Genomic DNA, 24027 nt, shown 5'->3' with positions numbered 1-24027 from the left:
TAGTAAAGTGTTGGAGCGGTTTTAGCCTAAGCCTTATTGCGGTATCGTAAGTTTCTAAGACGGACAATCAAACTGTTTTTGAGTTACAATGGAGATATAAACAAACACACCAATTTGTTTATATCCCTTTTTCTTATTTAAACGGATATTTTCAGTGAAATCTGAAAACCAAAAATCTTCTAAGACGGATATAAATACTTCCTTCTTTCTTACTAGAAGGGTTAGAGAGAGTAAAGTAATGTTTCTCTGATGAAAACTCCTTCCAAAGGAAATTGTAAGACCCGCCCACAGATAGCAGCATTTAAGCTCATTTTAAGTTTAAGTGTTCAGCATAACATAAGACTACCGTTACTTCGGAAGGCGATTCTGGGCATCATTTGCAACAAAAAATTCCATATAAACTATGGCTCGATTCGGCTCCATTTTATAGATATTTTTAATTTTATGTTTTTTCAAGGTACTTCTACTTTTTAGCAAATAGTTGTCTATATTTCTCAAACTATTAAAGCTAAGGTGATTTCAATGAGCTCATTACAAAGAAGGTTAAATTTCCTTTTAAATAAGCTAATTTACTCATTTTACACTCATTCACAAAACTCATTTAATTTATTATTTACAATGTAAATTTTATATTTTTGAATATAGTTCTTAAATAAATTAATTATTAAATTACACGTTTGCAAACGTACTGGATTTGATGATTCTGATCAGTTATATTCTTATGGTAGGTGAATTCCTTTCATAATGCCGTCGCTGTTTTGAGGCCTACTTTTTTGCAATTAATCACCAATTTCTGCATCAATTTTTAAAATAACCCCAATGCATTGTATACCTTTCGAAAGGTGATCGTATGTAGATGTGTTTCATGAATAGTGCACGTTTTAAACTTATATAATATTTTTGAGAAAAATGAAGTCAAAGTTTTTGGAGAAAATTAGAAACTTGCTATTTCTTAAGTTTGGGCTACAAAGTGAAGTACTTAATATAATTATTTTGAAATATAAATTAGCTTATTTAAAAGGAAACTTAACCTTCTTTCTAATGAGCTTATTGAAATTGCTGTAGCTTTAGTAGTTTAAGAAATATAGACAATTGTTTGCTAAAAAGTAGTAGTACCTTGAAAAAACATAAAATTAAAAATATCTACAAAACGGAGCCGAATCGAGCCATAGTTTATATAGAATTTTTTGTGGCAAATGATGCCCAGAATCGCCTTCCGAAGTCTCGGTAGTCTTATGCTGAACACTCTGTATATCTTTTGGTAATAATATTAATAATAAATAGGAACTTCGTCAATTAACTAAGTTAGCTTAGCGTGACCTTAACGTAAAAGTGTGAACGTCGTCTAAATGTTGTTGTAAACAATATAATTACTCACTCTGCAGTATACAAGTGTATTAGAACAACATCTATCTTCCATAAACTTTTTATAAACTATAATCGAGTCTCCGAGCAGTGTAACCTTGGTTTAAATGATTTTTAACAGTCACGAACGTTTATTTTGTATACAGTTTAAATAACAAAATTATTTAAACGGGTTTAAAACACGTTTTGCGTAGTTTTATTATAGCTCTGACCGGAATCAGATTTGTACGTGTCCAAAGTCTGTAGCGCCGGAAGTATTACATTTTTCTGTTTATAAATAAAAACAAATCTGTCTTTAACGCTCACTTGCTTTCTTATACAAATTATTCAGTTGCCACAATTGTGCAGTTTGTAAAACCGTACAATATACTGAAATGATAAGTTTGAAGAATGTAGCTTCATTCATGCGAAATTTAGGCGATTAAAGAAATTCTTGGAGATTTGTGGGGTATTGTTGGAAAGCTCGTAACAAGCTGACTGCAGTAGAACTAATGGCATTACGTTATCTGTTATTAATAGTAATTAAAAGCTCATAGAATAAAGGGAGGAACCCTAATCGGTCTCGAGAAGACAAGAGTATGCGAGCTCGGAGTAAAGGTAACCCGCTGACAAAAAGGTAACCAGGTCACAACGAATGATTGATGGGAAGGAAAAATAAAAGTAGTGACATCACTTGTAAATACAGTTTCTGAACTGATTTTAGGGGATTTAATGAAGTCACTACCACAAATAATGGAAACGTTGGAAAACTTAGGTGGAAGCCGGTACTTTACAACAATCGAATTGGCCAGTGGTAACCACCAAATCCCCATCCAGCCAGAGGATTGTGAAAATACCGCTTTTTCCACCATTTTGAGTATAGGAGGATGGCTTTTGGTGGTGGTTAACGTGCTGGCTGCGTTTCAACGTTTGATGGACCATTTATTGGCGGAAATCAAAAGGGTGGAGTGTCTGGTTTTCCTGGATGATGTAATTATCTACAGTTTCACCCTCGAAGAACATTGTCGATGATTAAGAAATGTAATTACATCGCTTAGAGCAAGCGGGATTGAAAGTAAATCTAATCTTATTGTAAGATAAATTCGTGTATGTTCGTGCGCCAGACCGTTTTTTTTTTTTTGGTGAAAACTCATTTTCAAAAATCTGACATGAACGGCAGTCCTTCCGCTTTTGACGTGCTGATAGAGTTAAATGCAAAAAAAGAAATGCTTCCTACGAACAGCTGTTTACAAGGACTGAAAGTAAAATATTCTACCAGCGACCAGCCAGTGTAACCAGTCGTAGCCGTCGTACTTTCACTTCGGCAAGTTCACGGTCGCGACTGAGGCGGTTCTGTTCTATTCCTGCAACATCTCCAGCCAATGTTTACTCCCACCTCCTTAGGTATTTTGGTTTTTTTTTTTATTTTTGTTGCTTTGATTAAACTGGTTTATACAATAACAACTATTTTGAGTGGGTCTGTTGAAATAATTAATTGCTTAAAATTTATGACAGGTCTCTAAATTTACACAGAAATATTTAATGGATTTAACTTACTATAATGGGGCTAATGTTTCCGTTAATCTAGGAAAGCTATAATTGCTATTTTGTAGAAAATAGATTTTCTAATTAGAAACAAGAAATTATTACCAATTTCTGTCTTATTTTCACACTCTTTGTCTCTAAGGCTGGAAACATAGTGGAGCGAAGAGCAAAGCGGCGATGATAGCGAAGAGCGAAGCGGCGAAATCAAACACAAGTAAACATATGGGACCGCGCATAGTGGAGAGCAAAGCGAAGATAGAGCAACTCTATCTATTTCTAGTTTTTGTTGTTGCCGCTTTGCTTTTCGCTATCATCGCCGCTTTGCTCTTCGCTATCATCGCCGCTTTGCTCGCCGCTCCACTATGTTTCCAGCCTAATTAAGGGAAAATCGGGCAGAATTTTGATTTTGGCTTTTCCTGGAAATATCCGTTTTTTATTTTAGGGAATTAAAATCATAATATCTGAATAGGACGTTTTTTTAAATTGATATTTACAGTCACGCGATCGAAACTACATAAATGGTAATAAGAAGCTAAAATAAAACGATTTTAATACTAAAAAATGTTTTTTATTTATGAAAAATACAAAAAAAAAAAATATAGTTTAGAGTTTTTTGGTAACCAGTAAGTCAATTTAGAAACTTTATTTTGAATGTCAAATGCTTTATTATTAAAATTTGTTTATCTTTATCAGCTTATTTCAAAATAATTTTAGTGCTTATTTACTTTTTGTTATCTCAAGTATCTCTCTCATCTTATTTACTTTTAAAATAAGAACATATAAATATGTTCAAAAATTCATGGATACATTTTAAAAAGTTATTTTATTTGCATTTGTCATATTAGATGATCTGAACGTCTCTTTCTCTTAACCTTTCAAAGCTACAAATCTTTCTTTAATCTTTGAACGTCTTGAGTTACACCTAATTCTTATCAGTTTCTAAGGAAACTACTCATTCCACACGCTGAATTGCTTTATTTATTTGGAATTGCCGGAAAAAAAATTTCCAATAGAAGTTATAGTTTTATATGTTTTGTAATCACTATTCTACGTTTGCAAAAAAAAAAAAAAAATTCGTAGAAGGTTAGAGGCGAGACGTGTAAAGCTAATATGCACTGTGGTACTGGGTTCGATTCCCGGTCTCTAGGCCTTGGATTTTATTTAATGGTTAATATGAGAAATTTATAGTAAAGTATGTTAGGCGGTTATAGGCTAGACCCGCATAGCTAAGATGTATTGTTGGTTTAGTGGGTTCGATTCCCGGTCTTAGGCCTTGGATTTTATTTAATGGTTAATATGAGAAATTTATAGTAAAGTATGTTAGGCGGTTATAGGCTAGACCCGCATAGCTAAGATGTATTGTTGGTTTAGTGGGTTCGATTCCCTGTCGCTAGGCCTTGGATTTTATTTAATGGTTAATATGAGAAATTTATAGTAAAGTATGTTAGGCGGTTATAGGCTAGACCCGCAAAGCTAAGATGTATTGTTGGTTTAGTGGGTTCGATTCCCTGTCGCTAGGCCTTGGATTTTATTTAATGGTTAATATGAGAAATTTATAGTAAAGTATGTTTGGCGGTTATAGGCTAGACCCGCAAAGCTAAGATGTATTGTTGGTTTAGTGGGTTCGATTCTCGTTCTAGACGCCTTGGATTTTACTTAATAGTTAATATGAGAAATTTATAGTAAAGTATGTTAGGCGGTTATAGGCTAGACCCGCAAAGCTAAGGTGTATTGTTGGTTTAGTGGGTTCGATTCCCCGGTCTAGGTCTTGGATTTTATCTAATAGTTAATAATACAATAGAAATTTACAGTAAAGTATGTTTGCTAGTCGCCTCCGTCCACGACACCTAATTGGTAGTTGGACGTAAAACCCGCCAGAAAAAATAGGCACTTACTTTACTTTTTTTGGTTGGCGAAAAAATTCAACGCTATTTCCGTGCATGACTGAGTAAAAAAAAAAAAAAAAAATTGATACTCCATCTTCTTTATTTCCTGTTGCAACATGTTCGCAAGAGCCATAAACTGAAATTGAAAAACTATTTCTGAAAAGTGCCTTCTGCAGAGCGTGGCTCAAAAAACGTGAAGTGTGACTTAAATGTGCTGTCAAAATCGTCAAGGAAACTTGTCGATAATCCTTGAAATAAAAAAAGTGGTTAGACCACTTCCACTCCCTAAAGGAAGTTCAACGGACTCTCCCATTAAGCGTTTACCGAACCTGGTATTCTCCATTCAATTAGTGTATCCTTCGGCATAATTTGTTAATCAAGAGGATAGAGATTCATTTTCAATTAAGATAAGGAGTTGGATTTTTTTTTTCAATATTTGAAAAAGATGAAGATACGAGTAGCGCTCGTCGTTGGTTTCATAGAAAGTGAAAGAGTCAAGAGATTAAAAAAAAAGTGCCAGCTTGAATCGATTTTTAGAAGAGATTTTAAAGGTAACGCTTTAGACCAGGGGTCGGCAACGCGCTGCTCTTTTATCCAAATTGTGTGGCTCTTCAGCCTGCCCAAAATATATTGTATATTTTTATTTCGTTGAAAAAAAATGAAGATTTCATTTATTAAAGTAAAGATATCTTTTCAAAAAGAATTTTAAATTGAGATTTGGTTTGAAATTGAATAGAATTATATTAAAATGAAGTACATAATTACATAAGAGTGCCGCCTTTTCATTCGTTAAGTTACTATTTATTTGTTTATTTACTTTGCAATATGTGAAAATAAATATATAAAACAATTAAATGTTGTTGAATATCATAAAATAATAATTTGAGAATACAATTGATCTACAGAATTTTGTACATTATCATCCTTGCGGCTCTTGGTAAGATTTATTAAAATTATTTAAGGAGAAATGGCTCTCTACTTAAATTAGGTTGCCGACCCCTGCTTTAGGAGCTTATTTCTAATTAAAAAAAAATGATTTAGTATCTAGAATACATATCGATCATGCAATAAATTTTGTTAAGTAATTCTGTATAAATTCCGGATGGACTAAAGAGATAAAAATATGCGTTATCACCAATTGCTAGCGTTTATCGTTTGCATTCCATTCTAAGTTCAAAGATAACATTTATGGCAGTAGTATATTATTGCACCAAGTTCATCTAAATTAATTTCTCTTACGTCATTTGTAAGAGCAAATATTGTAATTTATAGGGCGCCACGGTAGCCGAGCGGGTTAAGAGGCGAGACCTGCAAAGCTAATATGCATTGTGGTACTGGGGTCCGATTCCCGGTCTTGGCCTTGTATTTTACTTAATGGTTAAATGAGAAATAGTAAAGTACGTTTGCTAGTCGCCTCCGTCCACGACACCTAGTAAATGGTAGTTGGACGTTAAGCGCCGCCTGAAAAAATAGGCAATTACTTTACTTTTATTGTAATCGAGCATTTTTTTCAATTTTAAAATTTCTCCAGAAATATTTAGTTTTAAGGCCCTGGGTACTAAAAAGAGATTTTTAAAAACGGTTTTGGGGTGTGTATATCACGGTTCGCCTAGAACGATTTTAATTGAAAAGTTCACCAACATGAAACATTTTTCTTTCTCCTTATTATTTGGGTCAAAACTAACCAAAATCCACTGAAAACCAAATCGGTTTACGATGCGGATTTTTTTTTTTTAATTTTTTAGGTCAAAAAACGGCTTTTTTTTTTGCATTGTTAAGCTTAATAAGGAAAAACAATACAGTTTTTTGCAAAACCAATGCATGCATTTTGAAGCTGAGGGAATTTCCGACAGATTGATGTATTTTATAAATGATAAAAATGAAATTTCGACATTCAAAATCAATAAAAAAGAAATTTTTGAGCAAACTAAGGCAAAAACAAGGCGTTTCTCGCATTTCAAAGCTTACTTAACAAATAAATCATCGTTTTTTTGTGGAAGGGAATGGGACTTTTCAAAAATGAGAGAAATTCCTGCAAAATACAATATTTATACACCGGGAAAAGGGAAATTTTCCAATTCAAATTCATTTAATGAAACTTTTTGAATTAAAAGAGCCCAAATAATTTTTTATCGCATTGCAGGGCTTAGTAACAAAAAAAATTAAAGTTTTTGCTATTGGAGACATTGTGATTGACAGCAGAGGTTGTGAAGAACTTACTCAATTATTTTTAAGTTTTTTTAGTCAACATTTTTTACTTTATTTGAATAAAGATAGATATTCATAGAAATTAAAAGGGGTAGCGGAATAAGAGGGGTCTGGCGGCCCCCACCGGTTTTGATACAATCGACCCAAAAACCTTGGAGGAGACCGAAAAAAAATTTTTTGAAAATTTTTCCGACCCTCTCCAACCCCATAAAAACCCGTAAACGAGAAAAATGTGTTTTTTTTATATTTTAATTTTTTTCGAGCGTTCAAATCATTTTAAAGCGGTTCCAACGCAACTAAAAATTTATTTTGGATGTGTAGATGTTACCTGAATTTTTCCGGTTTTTACTGTACAGTTAAATGAAGTGAAACATAGCTTTGAATCCAAAAAAATCGTTAAAAATCGGGATTTTTTAAAAACAAGTCTTCGGCATTTTGGGCTGACTCGATGGAAAATGACGGCCTAACTATGGTTGAAAGATACACTCTTACTCTACAAAATGGCGCAATTGAAACTCAATTTGGTTGCTTGTTGTCTGCGATAACTCAATTTGAGTAAAACGCGAATTTAAAAGGTATGCGATTTTGGCCTATAAAATAAGTCACTAACAAATAAGTCAGGCTCGTGATGGTAGATTCAGATCCGAGGAATTGGATTTGAAAACTTCCAAATGATGAAAGGTGCATAAAATGCGACCTACTGTTGCGATACGGCACCGGGCAAAAAAAAAGTCATTACTTCAGAAGAAGAAGCCAACTTGTTTTCGGTTGAACTGGACAAAGAAGTGGTTGTAGGAAACGTTCTGTGCGGAAAGTCGTCGTTCAACTCGTCTAGTCAGTGCGGATCCGAACCTATCATCGATGAGCCACGATCTCCATGTAACTTCTCCGCCAGATGCCAATTCCTCGGATCCGAATCTACCATCAACAAGCCACAGTCATCACGAAACTTTTCCGCAAGATCGTGATCGTGTGGAACGACAATTATCAGAACTCTCAAACTTGTCAGCATCAGGATCTTCAAACCACTGACATCAGACGATGTATCAGACTTTCCCGAAATGACAGAAAAAGATTTGAAGATCCTTTTTACAGGTTCATCATTCATTCATCATTTGGAAGTTTTCGTTTTTTTGGTAAAAAAAAATTCAAAAAATTAACATCTTCGACAAAATTAAACTAAAAAAATGTGATATGACGTTTTATCAACATATACTTTTATCATCAAATTCAGATTATAATTACCTCAATGAATTGAAAATAAAAACAATTATCCGTGCATTTAAAAAAAATGAATTCTTCGTTTTTTGTTGACAGCATTTTTAACAGCTGTCAATTGTCAAAACATGGTTTTGACATCAAATTCTTGATCAGCGATTTAGAATACCTTTATACGAACATTATTTTTGGTACTTTTTTTGTTTAATTAAATTGTGACTTATTTTATAGGCCAAAATCGCATACCTTTTAAATTCGCGTTTTACTCAAATTGAGTTATCGCAGACAACAAGCAACCAAATTGAGTTTCAATTGCGCCATTTTGTAGAGTAAGAGTGTATCTTTCAACCATAGTTAGGCCGTCATTTTCCATCGAGTCAGCCCAAAATGCCGAAGACTTGTTTTTAAAAAATCCCGATTTTTAACGATTTTTTTGGATTCAAAGCTATGTTTCACTTCATTTAACTGTACAGTAAAAACCGGAAAAATTCAGGTAACATCTACACATCCAAAATAAATTTTTAGTTGCGTTGGAACCGCTTTAAAATGATTTGAACGCTCGAAAAAAATTAAAATATAAAAAAAACACATTTTTCTCGTTTACGGGTTTTTATGGGGTTGGAGAGGGTCGGAAAAATTTTCAAAAAATTTTTTTTCGGTCTCCTCCAAGGTTTTTGGGTCGATTGTATCAAAACCGGTGGGGGCCGCCAGACCCCTCTTATTCCGCTACCCCTTTTTCACAAAAAAGACATTTATGTACATGTACATAAATATAAAAATTTAAAGTAATTATCAACTTTTAACAAAAATCTCAATAATTTTATCGTGAACAACGATAGTACAATACTTTGATGTCATATATTATGATATAAATTATTTTGTCAACAAAAGAAATTACAAATGATTACAGTTGTAAACAACAATAGAACGAAGAAGTCTTTCACCATACTTTGGTATTTCCATGCCGTATGGTACTTGCACTTTCCTATGAGTTTAATAAAGTATTAAAAAAAAAAAAAAATGTAATCATTTGTCTTTTAATCCAAAAAGTTTCATTAAATGAATTTGAATTGGAAAATTTCCCTTTTCCCAGTGTATAAATATTGTATTTTGCAGGAATTTTTCCCATTTTTGAAAAGTCCCATTCCCTTCCACAAAAAAAACGATGATTTATTTGTTAAGTAAGCTTTGAAATGCGAGAAACACCTTGTTTTTGCCTTATTTTGCTCAAAAAAAATTTTTTTATTGATTTTGAATGTCGAAATTTCATTTTTATCATTTATAAAATACATCAATCTGTCGGAAATTCCCTCAGCTTCAAAATGCATGCATTGGTTTTGCAGAAAACTGTATTGTTTTTCCTTATTAAGCTTAACAATGCAAAAACAAACCGTTTTTTGACCTAAAAAATAAAAAAATAAAAAAAATCCGCAACGTAAACCAATTTGGTTTTCAGTGGATTTTGGTTAGTTTTGACCCAAATAATAAGGAGAAAAAATTTTTTTTAATGTTGGTGAACTTTTCAATTAAAATCGTTCTAGGCGAACCGTGATATATTATCTCCATCGAACATATCACAAATCTCATTAACGAAAAACTAAAAAAAGTAAGATATATCACCAGAGGATGCTACAATATGGTTGTGATTAAATTGTTCAAACAAAAATTTCGCTTTATTGAAGCAGTTTTTTCAGAATTTTAATTGCTTCAAATTTCCAAATTTGAAGAAGGGTCACTTCTTTACTGCACTAATTTTTTTTTTTCTTTACGAGAAAGTTGCCCTACGATCATATCCAATCTTGGAGAATGCAGTGGTGCATATTTTTAGAAATAATTGCCACAATACGAGTATATACTCATAGAAAAAAATAAGTTAATTGCATTTGGTCGGAAATAAAAGAAAACTATTGATATTTTTTGCAATTTACATAATTATTGTTTTAATTATGGCAATTTAAAACGCTTGAGTTATAGATTATTATAAAATTAGCCTGCAATTAATGTTTTATTACCCTGTAATGAGATGATGATGTAATGAAATGTGTTATTGGTTAGTAATAACGATAAACGACAAAACGTGTTGCGGTTTCAATTAATGCAATTACCGTTACTATGCAATGTTTCATTCAATTGTAGTTGCAACTGTGTAACGATCGATATATTTTATTGCTGTTCGCTCGCTTTTACCCTATCTTAATGTCCTTAAATTCTGGTTTCGTTAATAGAGAGAAAAGAAATAAAGCAAATGCTTGATGTGTATATTTTTACATTCAGTCATAAATTGCTCTCTTCGATCTATCTAAATCAGGCCTCTCTCAAGATTCCATTAATTTCTTAGCGCTTTAATTTAATTTTTCTTAGCGACTCGCAGAGCTAAGATGTATTGTTGGTTTAGTGGGTTCGATTCCCCCGGTATCTAGGCCTTGGATTTTATTTGATGGTTAATATAAGAAATTGAAAGTAAAGTATGTAAGGCGGTTATAGGCTAGACCCGCAAAGCTAAGATGTATTGTTGGTTTAGTGGGTTCGATTCCCGGTCTAGGCCTTGCATTTTATTTAATGGTTAATACGTAAAATTTATAGTAAAGTATGTTAGGCGGTTATAGGCTAGACCCGCAAAGCTAAGATGTATTGTTGGTTTATTGGGTTCGATTCCCCCAGGTCTAGGTCTTGGATTTTATTTAATGGTTAATATGAGAAATTTATAGTAAAGTATGTTAGGCGGTTATAGGCTAGACCCGCAAAGCTAAGATGTATTGTTGGTTTAGTGGGTTCGATTCCCGGTCTCTAGGCTTTGCATTTTATTTAATGGTTAATAAATGTAATTTACTGTTAAGTATGTTTGCTAGTCAACTCCGTCCACGACACCTAATTTGGTAGTTGGACGTTAAGCCCGCCCGAAAAAATAGGCGATTACTTTACTTTTACTTTTTTACTTAATTTGTTCAACTTCCGGTAAACTGTATTTTTCTAATTCGAAATTTTAGCCACTCATTTAAATACTCATAAATATACAAGTATTCGGGTGCCGTGCAGTATCCTGATATTGCGGCTTTAGAGGAGAACTTAACATAACTTCACCATCTCCCTAAGAACGTCTGTTAAATGAAGTTTACCAGAAAAATGTAATTACATTAAATATTAATGTATTACATTTTTTTTTTTTATTGTTTATTTAGTTACAATCAGCGCATTTTATTCCGTTATAAGCAACAATGATAACTATAAATAGGCTTACCATAATTACGGAGAGCCAAACCGGGACGCAGAGGAGGAAGAGGCTCATTTTCGTTTTGCTTTTCGCTTAATTTGTGTTTTTCATATTTGAAATGCAATCAAAATTATTAAGAACTGAAAAGATATTGATAAATGGGCGCGGGGGAACGATCGGCCGGGGTGTCGGTGTTGTTCAAGTTTGACCGGGACGCCGGGAGAGGGATCTCAAACCGGGACCATCCCGGTCAAACAAAACATATAACATAACATATAACTCAGAGTGGAGAAGTTATCCAGCGGTAACACACCAATATGAATTTTACTTTCTATGGATTCTCGTCAACAGAGAGGAGATCGCGAGGCCACTGTCTTTTAAGACGTCTGGAAGTGTTGTCTGGAAATATTCTGGAAGATGTTTGTTCCAGTGGATTGTGATGAGGAAAACTTAAATTAAAGAAAGTAGTTTTAATTGTTTAAAAAAAAAAATCTGAAAAATCGATTTGGTTGAAAGTTTCACTTCCAATTGAAGCAGATTTTATCGAAATCTTATTGCTGGAAACCTAAACCAATGATCAAACTTGAATGTTCAACAATTTTCCACGCTACACAATTTCTTATTTCTGAAAAAATAAAAAAAAAAGTTGTGCAGATTTACTAAAATAAAATTTTGGCTGAAGAGAGAATTCAGCAAATTGCCAAATTGATTAAAGATATCGATACGAGTGTTATCACCAGCTTTTTTTTTTCAGTGCACTTCGTTTTAATTTCAGTCTAAGACAGGGGTCGGCAACCCTAATTTAAATAGAGAACCATTTCTCCTTATATAATTTTACTAAATCTTACCAAGAGCCGCAAGGATGATAATGTACAAAATTCTGTAGATCAATTGTATTCTCAAATTATTATTTTATGGTATTCAATAACATTTAAATGTTTTATACATTTATTTTTACATATTGCAAAGTAAATATACAAATAAATAAGAACGAATGAAAAGGCGGCAGTCCTATATAATTGCGTACTGCATTTTAATATAATTCTATTCAATTTCAAACCAAATCTCAATTTAAAATTCTTTTTGAAAAAATATCTTTACTTTAATAAATGAAATTTTCATTTTTTTTCAACGAAATCAAAATATAGAATATATTTTAGACAGGCTGAAGAGCCCCACAGTTTGGATAAAAGAAAAGTTCCCATTAGTGTCACTTTCCTCACTAGTGAGTGAAAAAACTTTATTGTGCTTCCTTGATATAAGAAGTTTTGTTATTAAATATTTTCTGTAAAACCTTAATAAGCTTATTTAAATTTATTTTATTAAAAAAATTAAATAAAAATTGAAAGGAATATAGAAATAAAAATAATATTTTAATAAATAATTAGATATTCTTAATTATAACAGTTAAAAAGGTTATAGTTTTACCTTATAGAAATTTAAAATGGATTCTAGTGATTCCTGTTTAGTTTTTTTTTTTTTTAGTTAATAACCCTAATGGTTGCAGAAAAAATATAATATTTAACTCGAGCGTAAAGTATTTTCCTCACACTCGGCAATTTGCACTTGCACTCGCCTCGCTTTGCTCGCTCGTGCGTGCATACCCTGCCTCGTGTGAGGAAAAGTACTACTTTCCACACTTGTTGAATAAATAACTATTTTTTTAAATGTTATATAGTGGAGCGCAGATTCCAGTGCATATAAAAAGAAGCAGATTGCAAATAAATAGTTGCTCGCGGTGACAAGTTGAAGTTTACTTGCTGGACCAAAACACGCTGGGACAGAATATCCACCGAGTAAGTTCATCTATACAAATTATTTACACTTACTCAAGGAAGTAAAGGTACTTGAATTCTGAAGATTTTCTACTTTTTAAGATCTGAAGATCTAAAAAGTATGAGAATCTTCAGAATCTTTAAATTTGTTAATTCGCTTTCTCTGTGTAAGGATGCATGATATTAAGATTTTGTACGAACTTTTGATCAGCTGGAAGTATTATGCTGACAATGACCAGAGATTTTTAATTTAAAATCTTGACAAATCATGAAGCTGACTAATCTAGAACTATTTTAATTTTTAAACATTATCCGAGAAAAACTCGTATTAAGCAAACTTCTGGAGAGAGAGAGAGAGAGAGAGTTCTCTAACGTGCCATTTCAATGTAATGTGAAAATTTATCACTTTATTAAATATGGTTGTATTCAAGTGAACGTTTACCAATTAAGTCAACAGTATTTTTGGTACTAATTAAAGTGTTGAAGAATATTTAATTAGATAAATTGATGTAATTTAAGTAAGTGATGGTTCAGATTTTTAATTAAAACCGCATTTTCACACACGCAACCTGTTACTCGTACTCAGTGGACCTGGGAAAGAGTTTTTCCTGTAACAAATTGAATGTAGAAAATCCTGTTCTAATACTAATTCTTCTTAAGAGAGGTGAGGGAAATCAAAAATATTTAAAAAAAATTGATATTAGTGATAAGTTAGTTTTTCTAGTGTAAATTGGTAAATTAGAATTAATTCTTATCAAACTCGTTATTAGTATATTTAAATTGTATTGCGAGCTTGGCTTATAAATAATTAAAACAAAAATCAATATTTAACCTACCTTTCATTATCGATCATTGTGACGGTCGATTGTTGGAAAAAAAAAAGGTAGTCAAAACAAACAAAAACTAAAAATCGATCAGAAAAAGAAAACAAACCAGCTGAGGTTATTATTGCTGGTTTTCTAAAAATTAGCAAACACTTTAAAAGAGTTGCCAGTTGTTCCGGAAACACACGTACTTATGTTACTGTGGTCGTGGAGCCGGTTTGAATGTAATATATTTTCACCCCGCTACAACGTAGCTTTTGAAAGGCCGCGGACTATCGCTACCAACATATCTGCTGGACCCCACCACTAGTGGGTATGGCGAGAATCATCCGAACTACCAACATTTCTGTGTGTGTATATGATGTATGTATGTTTTAATGCAAAACATACGAAATATTACTAATATTATACTTCTTTGCTTTATTTTTTAGGGCAGCCCAAAAATAATGATAATAATGTTGCCAAAATCTAATTGGGCACTTTTATTAAGATCGTTTCTTAGGAAGAAGTTCGAGCATTCTAACGGAAATCCAAGTTGGAGGTTTCCTCTAAGGTGAATATCATTTTTCTTCTACTTCCCTCACTTGAACTTGATCGTCGTTCATGCACAAACAATATTTTTAGTTTTAAGATCCACTTGAGACCAGAAAAACTGCTAACAAATTCAAAATTGCTAACAAAAAGTAAACACTTTGTTATTATCTTTTTCACTACTAATGTTATCTAACATTTTTTCTATCTGTACGAGAGGAAAACGGTTACAAATTCAACATTACTTGTTTAATTTGTGTTTCATGATGAACCCCAATGAAATAAGCTTTCAGGAAAAAAATCAGCCTAATGTATTTAATCGATTGTTCAATTTTCTTTGGGAATTTTCACGAAAATGGCTTCAATGGATTTTTTTTTCCACTTCTTATATTCACAGCGAACAGATGTGTAACTATTTTTTGAAATATTTGCTCTTTAGAGTAATCACACAAGAGCACTTTTGGAGTAAAGGTGAGAACATGTTTCGGTTGCTTGGTCCCCTGGTCATTCTGGGATTCCGGGTAACGAACTTGCTGATGAAACAGCAAAGGAAGGGAGCTGCGATGATAATCAATGACTCCTCAGCCCACATTATTCCTGTGTATCCTATCGACGTTGTAGAAAACAGTGGTGGAGCAGTGGATTTTGTGGAGGAACATCGGAAACGGTGGAGATCCCGAGCTGACTGCCGCCAGGCTAAGGAAATTCTTGGTCTGTCAAAAACGAATATGGTTGGTTTTAGCAGGTCTCGGATCCGCCAGTTGGTTCAGATGTTGAGAGGGAAATGCGAATTTAGCGTACCATCTTTTACAAAACTTACCCAGTCTCGCCAATCAACGCTGGCTGTGGTGAGTCCAATGAGACTGTGCGGCACTTTGTAGAGGTGTGCCCCGTTTATTCTAAAACTAGATTCCTTGTCTTCGATAGGGCAAATGTCTCCCTACCGGAGATTGTGGTATCTAGTAATCTTTACCAGAACTTTCTTGGATTATTCCATTGCACTGGGCGATTGAGTAGCCATGCTCCCTAGGGTCCTGTTGCTACTTTATTAGTTTATTGTATTGGCATCTGGCAACCCTTAGCCGGATTTGTTTTTTAAACCCCGATATCTCTGATGAGATGAGGGGTGGGCGGGGAACAATGAGCATTTTGGATTGCCTGCGTACCTTCCCCTTTCTGGTGGAACCACCCATCTAAAGCAATCAATCTAAAGGTTTTCCTCTATAGTGCCTCTCTTCAGAGTAATCTATAGCCGCGCCAGTTGTTTCTGCATCAATAGCAAATAGATAAGTAAGGAAAATTTAAAATTTGAAGAAAATCAATCGACTGAAAGTGGGCTATTTTTGACTGAATAGATCTTTCAGTTTTTCCGATATGTTATTTTCACTGAAAATGGTTTCTATGTTGTTTTACAAGTTTTATTTAGCACCTGTACTCGTATTACACAAGTCTAATATTTTCATTTGAAACATTTCCGAGCAAACTTCTTTTTCAAAAGAAGTGAAATGCTTTTTTCACAAAGTGTGAGCGATTGAAAGCTCTACATACATTGCCGTTTATTATATGTACATAATACGAGTACAATTCTAATGCTTTAATATTTTTTGTGGATTTCATCAGTAGTTGCACACATTTTTCAGACAGGATTCGAACTTTCATCCATCTATAGAGTTTAGGTTCATTCTTTGCGTAAATTGTTTTTAGAAAAGATTTATGAGTTTAAAGATTGAAAAAAATATTATTGATTATTGAGAGCTAAGCTATGACGTTACATTCTTCTAGAGTTCCATTTTATTACTAAAGATAGTGAAGTTAATTGAAGTTAAAATTTATTATCTATGTTTTAGGTTTTAAGACAAATTTAATCGCTTAAATTATTGTGAAAGAACATCTTGCGATAGTTCTTACCTATTTTATTTAGGTTTTTACTAAATATGTTATTTATAATCTACTTGTTTGTTTATTGCACCTCAAATTTCTCATTAGATATAATTTTTAATTAGTTCAAAAATAGGAACTACCTAATTATAGGGTTTGATAAGAATTCCAATAAGCAACTATGTGATAAGTTTTGTTAAAAATAGTATTTCTTATTTATTGATATTTTGTATGTATTTTTCCTTTATAAAAATTTTTAATAACACTATTTTCTGTTAGAAATAGTAATATTATAGTGTACTATAAAATTTGATTTATTATAGGTGTAATAATAAATAAAATAAAATGAATATAGTTTTAATTTTTCATTTTAGAAATATTTTGTTCATATAACACACAGAAAGAAGCAATTCTAGAAACCACTTTTTCGGACTCATGGTTGTGGGAGAGACACCCATAACAAAAATTTAGTAATTAAGACACATTTAAATGATAAGGGAAGGGATTAGCTATGAGGTTAGCATACTGGACTCCCACGCGGAGGTCCCGGGTTCGAATCCAGCAGCTGACCCTTAGATTTTCTCTTCCTAGGAGCTTCTTACAGCTCACTGTCCGGTGATGGACAGTGTTGTCTGTAACGAGAGAACACTGTCCGGAGGCCGGCAGTGCACTGGAAAAAGCTCCGGGCGCTAATGACCTCAGCTGTTGATGCGCCCAAAAAAAAAAAAAAAAAATGATAACTATGTAAAAAGAATAATAATTGTACAATATCGATTTACAGATCGGAATTTTTTTTTTGGGGGGGGGGGAGAAACCACACATATTGTATGTGATGGACACCACTGATGGGATCGATCGATATTGAACAAGTTGCTGGAACATCGTGAATATTTTATTGGAACTAGAGTGGTTTGATAGAGGTCAAATAGTTAATTTGAGGTTAACTATTACTAGTTAAGTGATTACTTAGGGAAGAGTGCGAGAGACTAGTGATAAGAGGGGGGGATGTCTGTGAGGGTAAGGGATTAGCCATAGCGGTTAGCGTATTGGATTCCCACGCGGAGGTCCCCAGTTGGATTCGAATCCAGCTGCTGCCCCCTTAGATTTTCTCTTCCTAGGAGCTTCTTACAGCTCACTGTCCCGGTGATGGATAGTGTTGTGTAGTGTAACGAGAGAACACTGTCCGGAGGCCGTACAGTGCACTGAAAAAAAGCTTCGGGCGCCAATAACCTTAGTTGTTGACGTGCCTTAAATCATAACAAAAATTAAAAATAAACTTATTGGTATGAATCAAATTGCTACTTACTGTTTGTTTGTTGAATGCCATTTTTCTGGTTATACTAAAGTAACATAAAAGGAAATGTTAGGATCGCATCAAATATTTCGATATCCACTTTGGACTAGAAATAATCATTTTTAGGTTTAAAAAATTAACAGAAAGCTGAAACTACACATTTCGATTAGGTACCTCATTTCTGAACAGATTTTTGACCATTTCTCAACAATGGCGTGTGTCTCAATTTTAGTCTATAAATTTTAATTTTTTTTTTACATTTTCCCAAGAAAATTAGTGTAAGGGCGGTTCTGTGGGAGAGGTCGGTATTTACGAGTCACAGGCTACCCGCTCTTCAGAAGACGGGTTGCAATTGGAGTATAACAGGTATGAAGAAAATCGTGCTAACCATCTCGATAAAACACTACTGTTCATAACTGACAATTTATGGCAGTTATAAATCCCCTTCAATTTGAAGGAAAACTGAAGCGTTTAGTAAAAATAAATGCAATACAAATTAGAGTAAATTTACTCAATGAAATAGTATTTATTTGATGAATGAAGAGAAAAGTCTAGCGAATAATCCATCCATACGAACTTTGAACTTTATGTGGTTTCTCATTTTGCGTCACGGTTGACACACACACACACAGCACGCACAGCACGCACAGAGAGTATAAATTGGAGAGAGAGTGATTGACTTAGGAAGAGTGCGAGAGACTAAAGAGATAAGAGGGGATGTCTGCGAGTAAACGAGTGAAAGTGAGAGAGAGACTGATGAGTGAGTAAGTCTGAGCAAGAGCAAAAGAGGGGGTGGCTCAAAACAGAGCAAAACAAGAAGTTGTAAGTAATGATATTTAACTAGTTGCATTCATTTTTCCAAGTATGCAAGTTTGACTAATACAATGAAGTAAATACTATAAAACAACAGTATAAATTCAATGTTATAATATTCATGACTTCATTTTACCGCTGTTCTCGATTCTAATTAACAATTAAAAAAAAAAAAATCCGAACATTTGAGTCTTATTTAAGTCTCTTACCGACCTACACTTTGTAAAAGCGTACAAAACATAGAATGTTCAATACGCATAATATAGCTATTGTAATTGTCTATTTTAAAATATTATTAATTCGATGTTATAAAAGATAATAAATTATCAAAAGATTAAATTACAATTATCAAATATCAAATATAAACAAATATCAAATTGTGTTGAGTTAAATATAAAACCTAATTTTCGGAAATTCTATATGCCTGCGAATGGTGGAGGATATTTTATTTCTAGAAATGCATATTGTTTTAGAAGCTGATTATTATTGGTAAACAAAACAAATATTAAGTAAAGTAATGCCGATAATTTTTTTTTTTCAGGCGAGCTTTACTTGATTACCTTTTCGCGGACTAGGATGGGTAGCCAAACATTCTTTACTGTAAATCCGTTGTATTAACATTAAATGAAATCCAAGGCTTAGATCGAGAATCGAACGCAGAATACATTATATAATATTAGTTTTGCGAGCCTCGCACTCTTCTAACCTCACGGCTACTGTAGTGTTTTTAGTTATATTATTATTTCATTCAGTCTGGTATCAGAGTACCAAACTCAGTCAAATGCGGCCACTACGTTAAGAAATATCACCGCCGTGAACGTCTTATCCTCAAAATTGTATATAACGTCTTCTGTCATTCTCTTAGAGTTGATTTACTTTCGGGTATTTCGGTCTAAATCCGAATTGTTCTTGTGGAATTTGTGTTTAACAGAGTCCAGTAGTTTAAAAAAGTTTGTTGTAGAATATTTCTGTAAGAGAGTTCAGTAGGGCTACCGGCTGTTAGTTTTCTAGGTTATATCAATTTTTCATTTACCAGGTTATAAAGTACTATTATTAGCAGTAGCGTTTTCCCGTTATCTAGGAAAGTATCCTAATCGAAGACCAGCCTTAAGGATGCACGTTAAAAGTCAATCCTTTTCCAAAACAGATTTATTAGCAGTCAGATTTGATCGTCTCCCGGTGCTTTTTTTTTAATTATTAAGTAAGTATTTTAATTATAGAGGATATTTACTAAGAAGGATTGTATGAGATTAGAAAAGGCCAAGGGTTGTTGTACTTTGTTGTGGATTTTATCTTCATAAAATCTAACTTTTCGGGTCAGTTAAAAGTGAATTAGCATTCAGATGATTTGCTTTGAACTCATAATTTTACTCCATAACTTGTTGCCATGCTGTTCCAGTCTTGCAGCGGGGGAATTGAAATGTGTTTGGTGTGTAGTCGTTTACATTTGTTTTTGAGAAAAAAAGAGTCACCCCTTCAAAGAAAGAACTGTTTTTAGAGTATCTATAATTATCTAGTTCTCATTTAATCAGCTGTGTGAGTCGTGTAATATTTATAAATTTAAAAGAATATTTAATTCTGAATTTTAAATAAATACAATTTAAAATTATAAATTAGCAACATTTTTACAATATTTTATGAAATTTGAGTGACCTCTGCGCTGTAACCTAAGAAAAACCTTCTTACCTACTGATCCACTATAGGTTGATAAACTCTGTAACGAAGTTCTTGTAATAGTAATTTTTTATGATAATCTCCTCCTAATATTAAATCAGTGCTAGATAACTAGTAGATAACTTACTTAAAGCTTACTAATATAGTAATAGCAACTAATCAAACAGCAAGATTGCCTGCCATGCAGTTACGGATTCAATTTTTTGTTAGTAAAATATAAGTTAGCAATTTCAATTTGTCTTATAAACACTTCTACAGCTCAAGTTGATTCAATATACTCCAAAAATAGATATAAATTCATTTACCTACTTAACCTTCACAGAACAACCTCTTTATTATTAGGTAAGTTTTTTATTTTGTTTAAACGATTGTAGAAAAAAAAAAAATCTTGAACACTTGAAAAAAGTTTTATCACACCTTACACATCGCTTGAAAAAGTTGTATAAATAGTACACTTTACAATAAATTTAATTTTCCCTACCCATATTTTTAAAATACATAGCTAGAGATCAATCAATCTCTTACAAACCGTTTCAATAAAATATGCGTTTTCTTACACATTGAATTATGCACGTATCCATTTATAGGAGGCGGTGATTGTAGTTTATGGCTTCTGTTAAAAGATTTATGGCACTTTTGTTTACACTATCTTCGCGAGTATCGATACAAAATAGAAATAAACATCAAAAGACATTATGTTTATAATAAATGCTTGCTCATTATACTTATTTGATACGTTACACAAGATAATTGTTTGTTCCAGCTAATGATGGCATTCAATAAGGAAAAATGTCCCCAACAATCAACTCAAAGAAAACTAACGATCATTGTGAAAGAAGGAAATAACATTGAAAATTGTGAAATTGTTCAGAAATGCCGATCTGTACTGAAGTGCGAGAATATTCATGGTTCAGACCTGACCGATCGTGGATAACAAATTTTGTTTTTCTCCGTCAAGGTATGTAAAATCTGTTAGAAATAAGTTGTCATTTTGGATTCAGATTCTTCAATTTCTTTAGTACTTTAGGATTAGATAACTAGCTATGAGCCCTTGAAGTTAAAGAAGAGGGAAGTAAACATAAGACATACTCGTATGCTGCGTTTAGATTCTTAAAAGTAGGTTTGTAGCAGATTTCAAATCCTAATGAAAAGAATTAGATTAGATTAGATAGTAGATGGGACGGGACCTATGCCCCAAGGCACCGCAGCCACAGAAGACTTATTGTGCCAGTCCCTTCTTAGTTCTAGTAGGCGAACCCTCCCCTCCTAAAGAGGTCAAGGACTTTCCCTACTAGTTCTTTTTGCGCTACTATCTCCTTCGGCCTCAACGTTCCAAAGGTTTCATAGCGCAAACGTTCGATTGCAACGCAATCGAACAACAGGTGCGAGGCCGTTTCCTCCTCTTCCTGACATAATCTGCACAACGGCTCCGAGCTGATAAGCCCCACCTTGCGCAGAATGAAAAGAATTACTCCTCTCATATGCAAATTTTACTTAACTACTGAAGAGTGCATTAAGATTGAGTTCCAGATTTTTGTAACAAAGCCCTTCGGTATTTTGTCCTCCCTTACTGTTGCGATATGAGAGTCCCTTTCACTCACAGATAATAGAGACATCCCAGATCTAGGAGAAGGGTACATCCTACTCTTTAACTCCTGGTAATTTCTTATAGTCTAAATGTTCCTCAGCTTCTCAGCCAGTTAGGAGGCACATTGGAGTTCTCTCCGTCTCTGCAGGTACAAGAGCGTTTCCAGACCCGAAGTTTTTTCTGGGCTCCTCAATTCTGTAACATTTATAACTGCCTAGGCAGACGATCGCCATTATTGTTTACAAAATCGTTCTTCAGGTTATTTCAAAGATTCTTTTTCACTTACAAATAGTGAATTTATTCTCTGGTTACAGATTACAGAAATTCGGCCAGGACTAGGCATTCGAAAGAAACAGATGTTGTAAAGCTCTTTGTGGGAACAAAGTAAGTTCGTTATGTGTTATGTAATGGAAAACAACAAGCTGGAATTTAAAAAAAAGAAAAATCAAATATCCAATTCAGAATTCCAAAATGTCAATGCGTATTAAACTCTTTTCTTTTCATTAATATCTAAAATTTCTTCTGCACAAGGTCGACTACCTTTCGTAAGTTAAATTGTGTAGACAAGAGATGTTAAGAATTCTTTAAGAACTGTTTGAATATCTCTCATGCTTTATAGTTCATGTTGTTTTTGTAAGCCACTACTAAACTTTTAAATGTTTATTTTCTTTGATGTAATGTTCATCACATACTTACTTTTGTTTAACTTATTTTTTTTCTAATTTGTTTAAAGCCCACATAAGTATATTTAACAAAAAATTCAATTATATTTATATCTTTATAAATGTTTGTAAAATACCTAATCAAACGTCGTACTATGAACAATTATAAATTAAAAAATTAAGTTAGTTGAATGCAAAATAGTTCCTTTTGTTTGTAAAAAGAAATCCGTGATTACTACAATACCAAAATGGTAGTGAATAAGATCCAAATAATTCCATATTGATCAATAATCAGTAAAGTGTCAGATTCTCAATGCTGTGTATTTATTCTAAAATATCAGTCTGTTTCAAATATTTGAACTTTAATTTTTTAAAGAAAAAAATAATGTACATATCTTTAATTACTCGTTAATTTTTAATTTTTAGCATCAATATACGTACAACTTTTTGTACAAAATTAAACTCAGTAAAAACTTTATTTTTCTTAAATAATTGCCTGCAAAACTATTCATCTATTTAAGCCACAATGAAAAGTAATAATCTACCCCATATAAAAAACAAAACGATTTTATTTTATAAACTAATTTATTATGAAAATATTTACTTGAAAGTATTTTGTGTTTAAAAAGAAATAAATGTATATTTGCTAAGATAATTCATCTTAACTTATTTACCAATTTTTCGCAAAAAAGGTATTTTTATAGTTAGATTAATTTTTTAATAGAAAAAGATTAAAATTATTATAAAAAGAAGAGAAAGTATTTTTAAAAAATCAGTAAAACCTGAGTTAAAAAATAGAACTTAATCTGATTATTCACTCGCAAAAAAAGTGTTAAGGATATAAAAGTCTCGAATACAAATTTAAAAATAAAACCTGCATATCAAAGTACGACTGAAACAAAAAAGAAGTTCCAAAAACTGCCAGGTAACAGCACTTACTGGACAACAAAAGTAGTAGTTTAAGAAGTTGTCACCAGAAAACAGCACTTATTAGACAGCAAAAAATGTAGTTTCAGAAATCGTCACTAGATATCAACACTTACTGGCCTTTCATTGTTGTAAGTTTATGGGAGACACAAATTTGATTTCTTGTTCAGTAGGTCTCCGGACACTGGAGTGTTCAGAAGTGAGGGGTGACTGTGTCTCGATTACAAAATATTGTACTTTCGTCATAATTGATAAGCGTCATCTTTGAGAGAACACTCAATCCACGAACAGACAAGACAGAAGACACACCAACTCTGAAATGTAATAGTATTAATTTCTAAACTAGCCCTGAAGATGACCTAGTCCCTAGCTCGGCAAAATAAATTTTACTAGACTGAAATGGCAGTTATTTTTTCAATCCCATTGATAGATATTTTATTTTTACAGGGACTGATTTTTAAAAATCCTTATACATGTGATTCGTATTTGTTCATATAGATAATCCTCTAAATTCTTCATTAAGTTGGCTTTAGGGATAACAGTGCAATTACTGTTTTGTGAGAGCCTATTTTAAGTCTTTTCGACCTAAAATAAAATACAAAAAATCGGGCTTTAGGTCGATTTGAAATAACAAATACTTCGCTTTAGG

General features: G+C 32.9%; 1 protein-coding gene across 1 annotated transcript in view; it reads right to left on the bottom strand.

The window, feature by feature from the left end:
* Positions 1-14158, bottom strand: part of firl (firelighter) — a 37948-nt gene extending 23790 nt beyond the window's left edge. Inside the window, exon 1 of the mRNA XM_074136844.1 lies at positions 14024-14158. Coding sequence (XP_073992945.1) covers positions 14024-14040 — 17 coding nt within the window. The 5' untranslated portion in view covers positions 14041-14158. The remainder of the gene's footprint in view (positions 1-14023) is intronic.
* Between the last annotated feature and the right edge of the window lie 9869 nt (positions 14159-24027).

The sequence above is a fragment of the Rhodnius prolixus genome, unplaced genomic scaffold (assembly GCF_049639745.1).
Source record: "Rhodnius prolixus isolate KJV_2025 unplaced genomic scaffold, Rpr scaffold_5, whole genome shotgun sequence".
NCBI lineage: Eukaryota > Metazoa > Arthropoda > Insecta > Hemiptera > Reduviidae > Rhodnius > Rhodnius prolixus.
The sequence above is the reverse complement of the archived record's forward strand: the minus strand, read 5'-3'. Positions and strand labels throughout refer to the sequence as shown.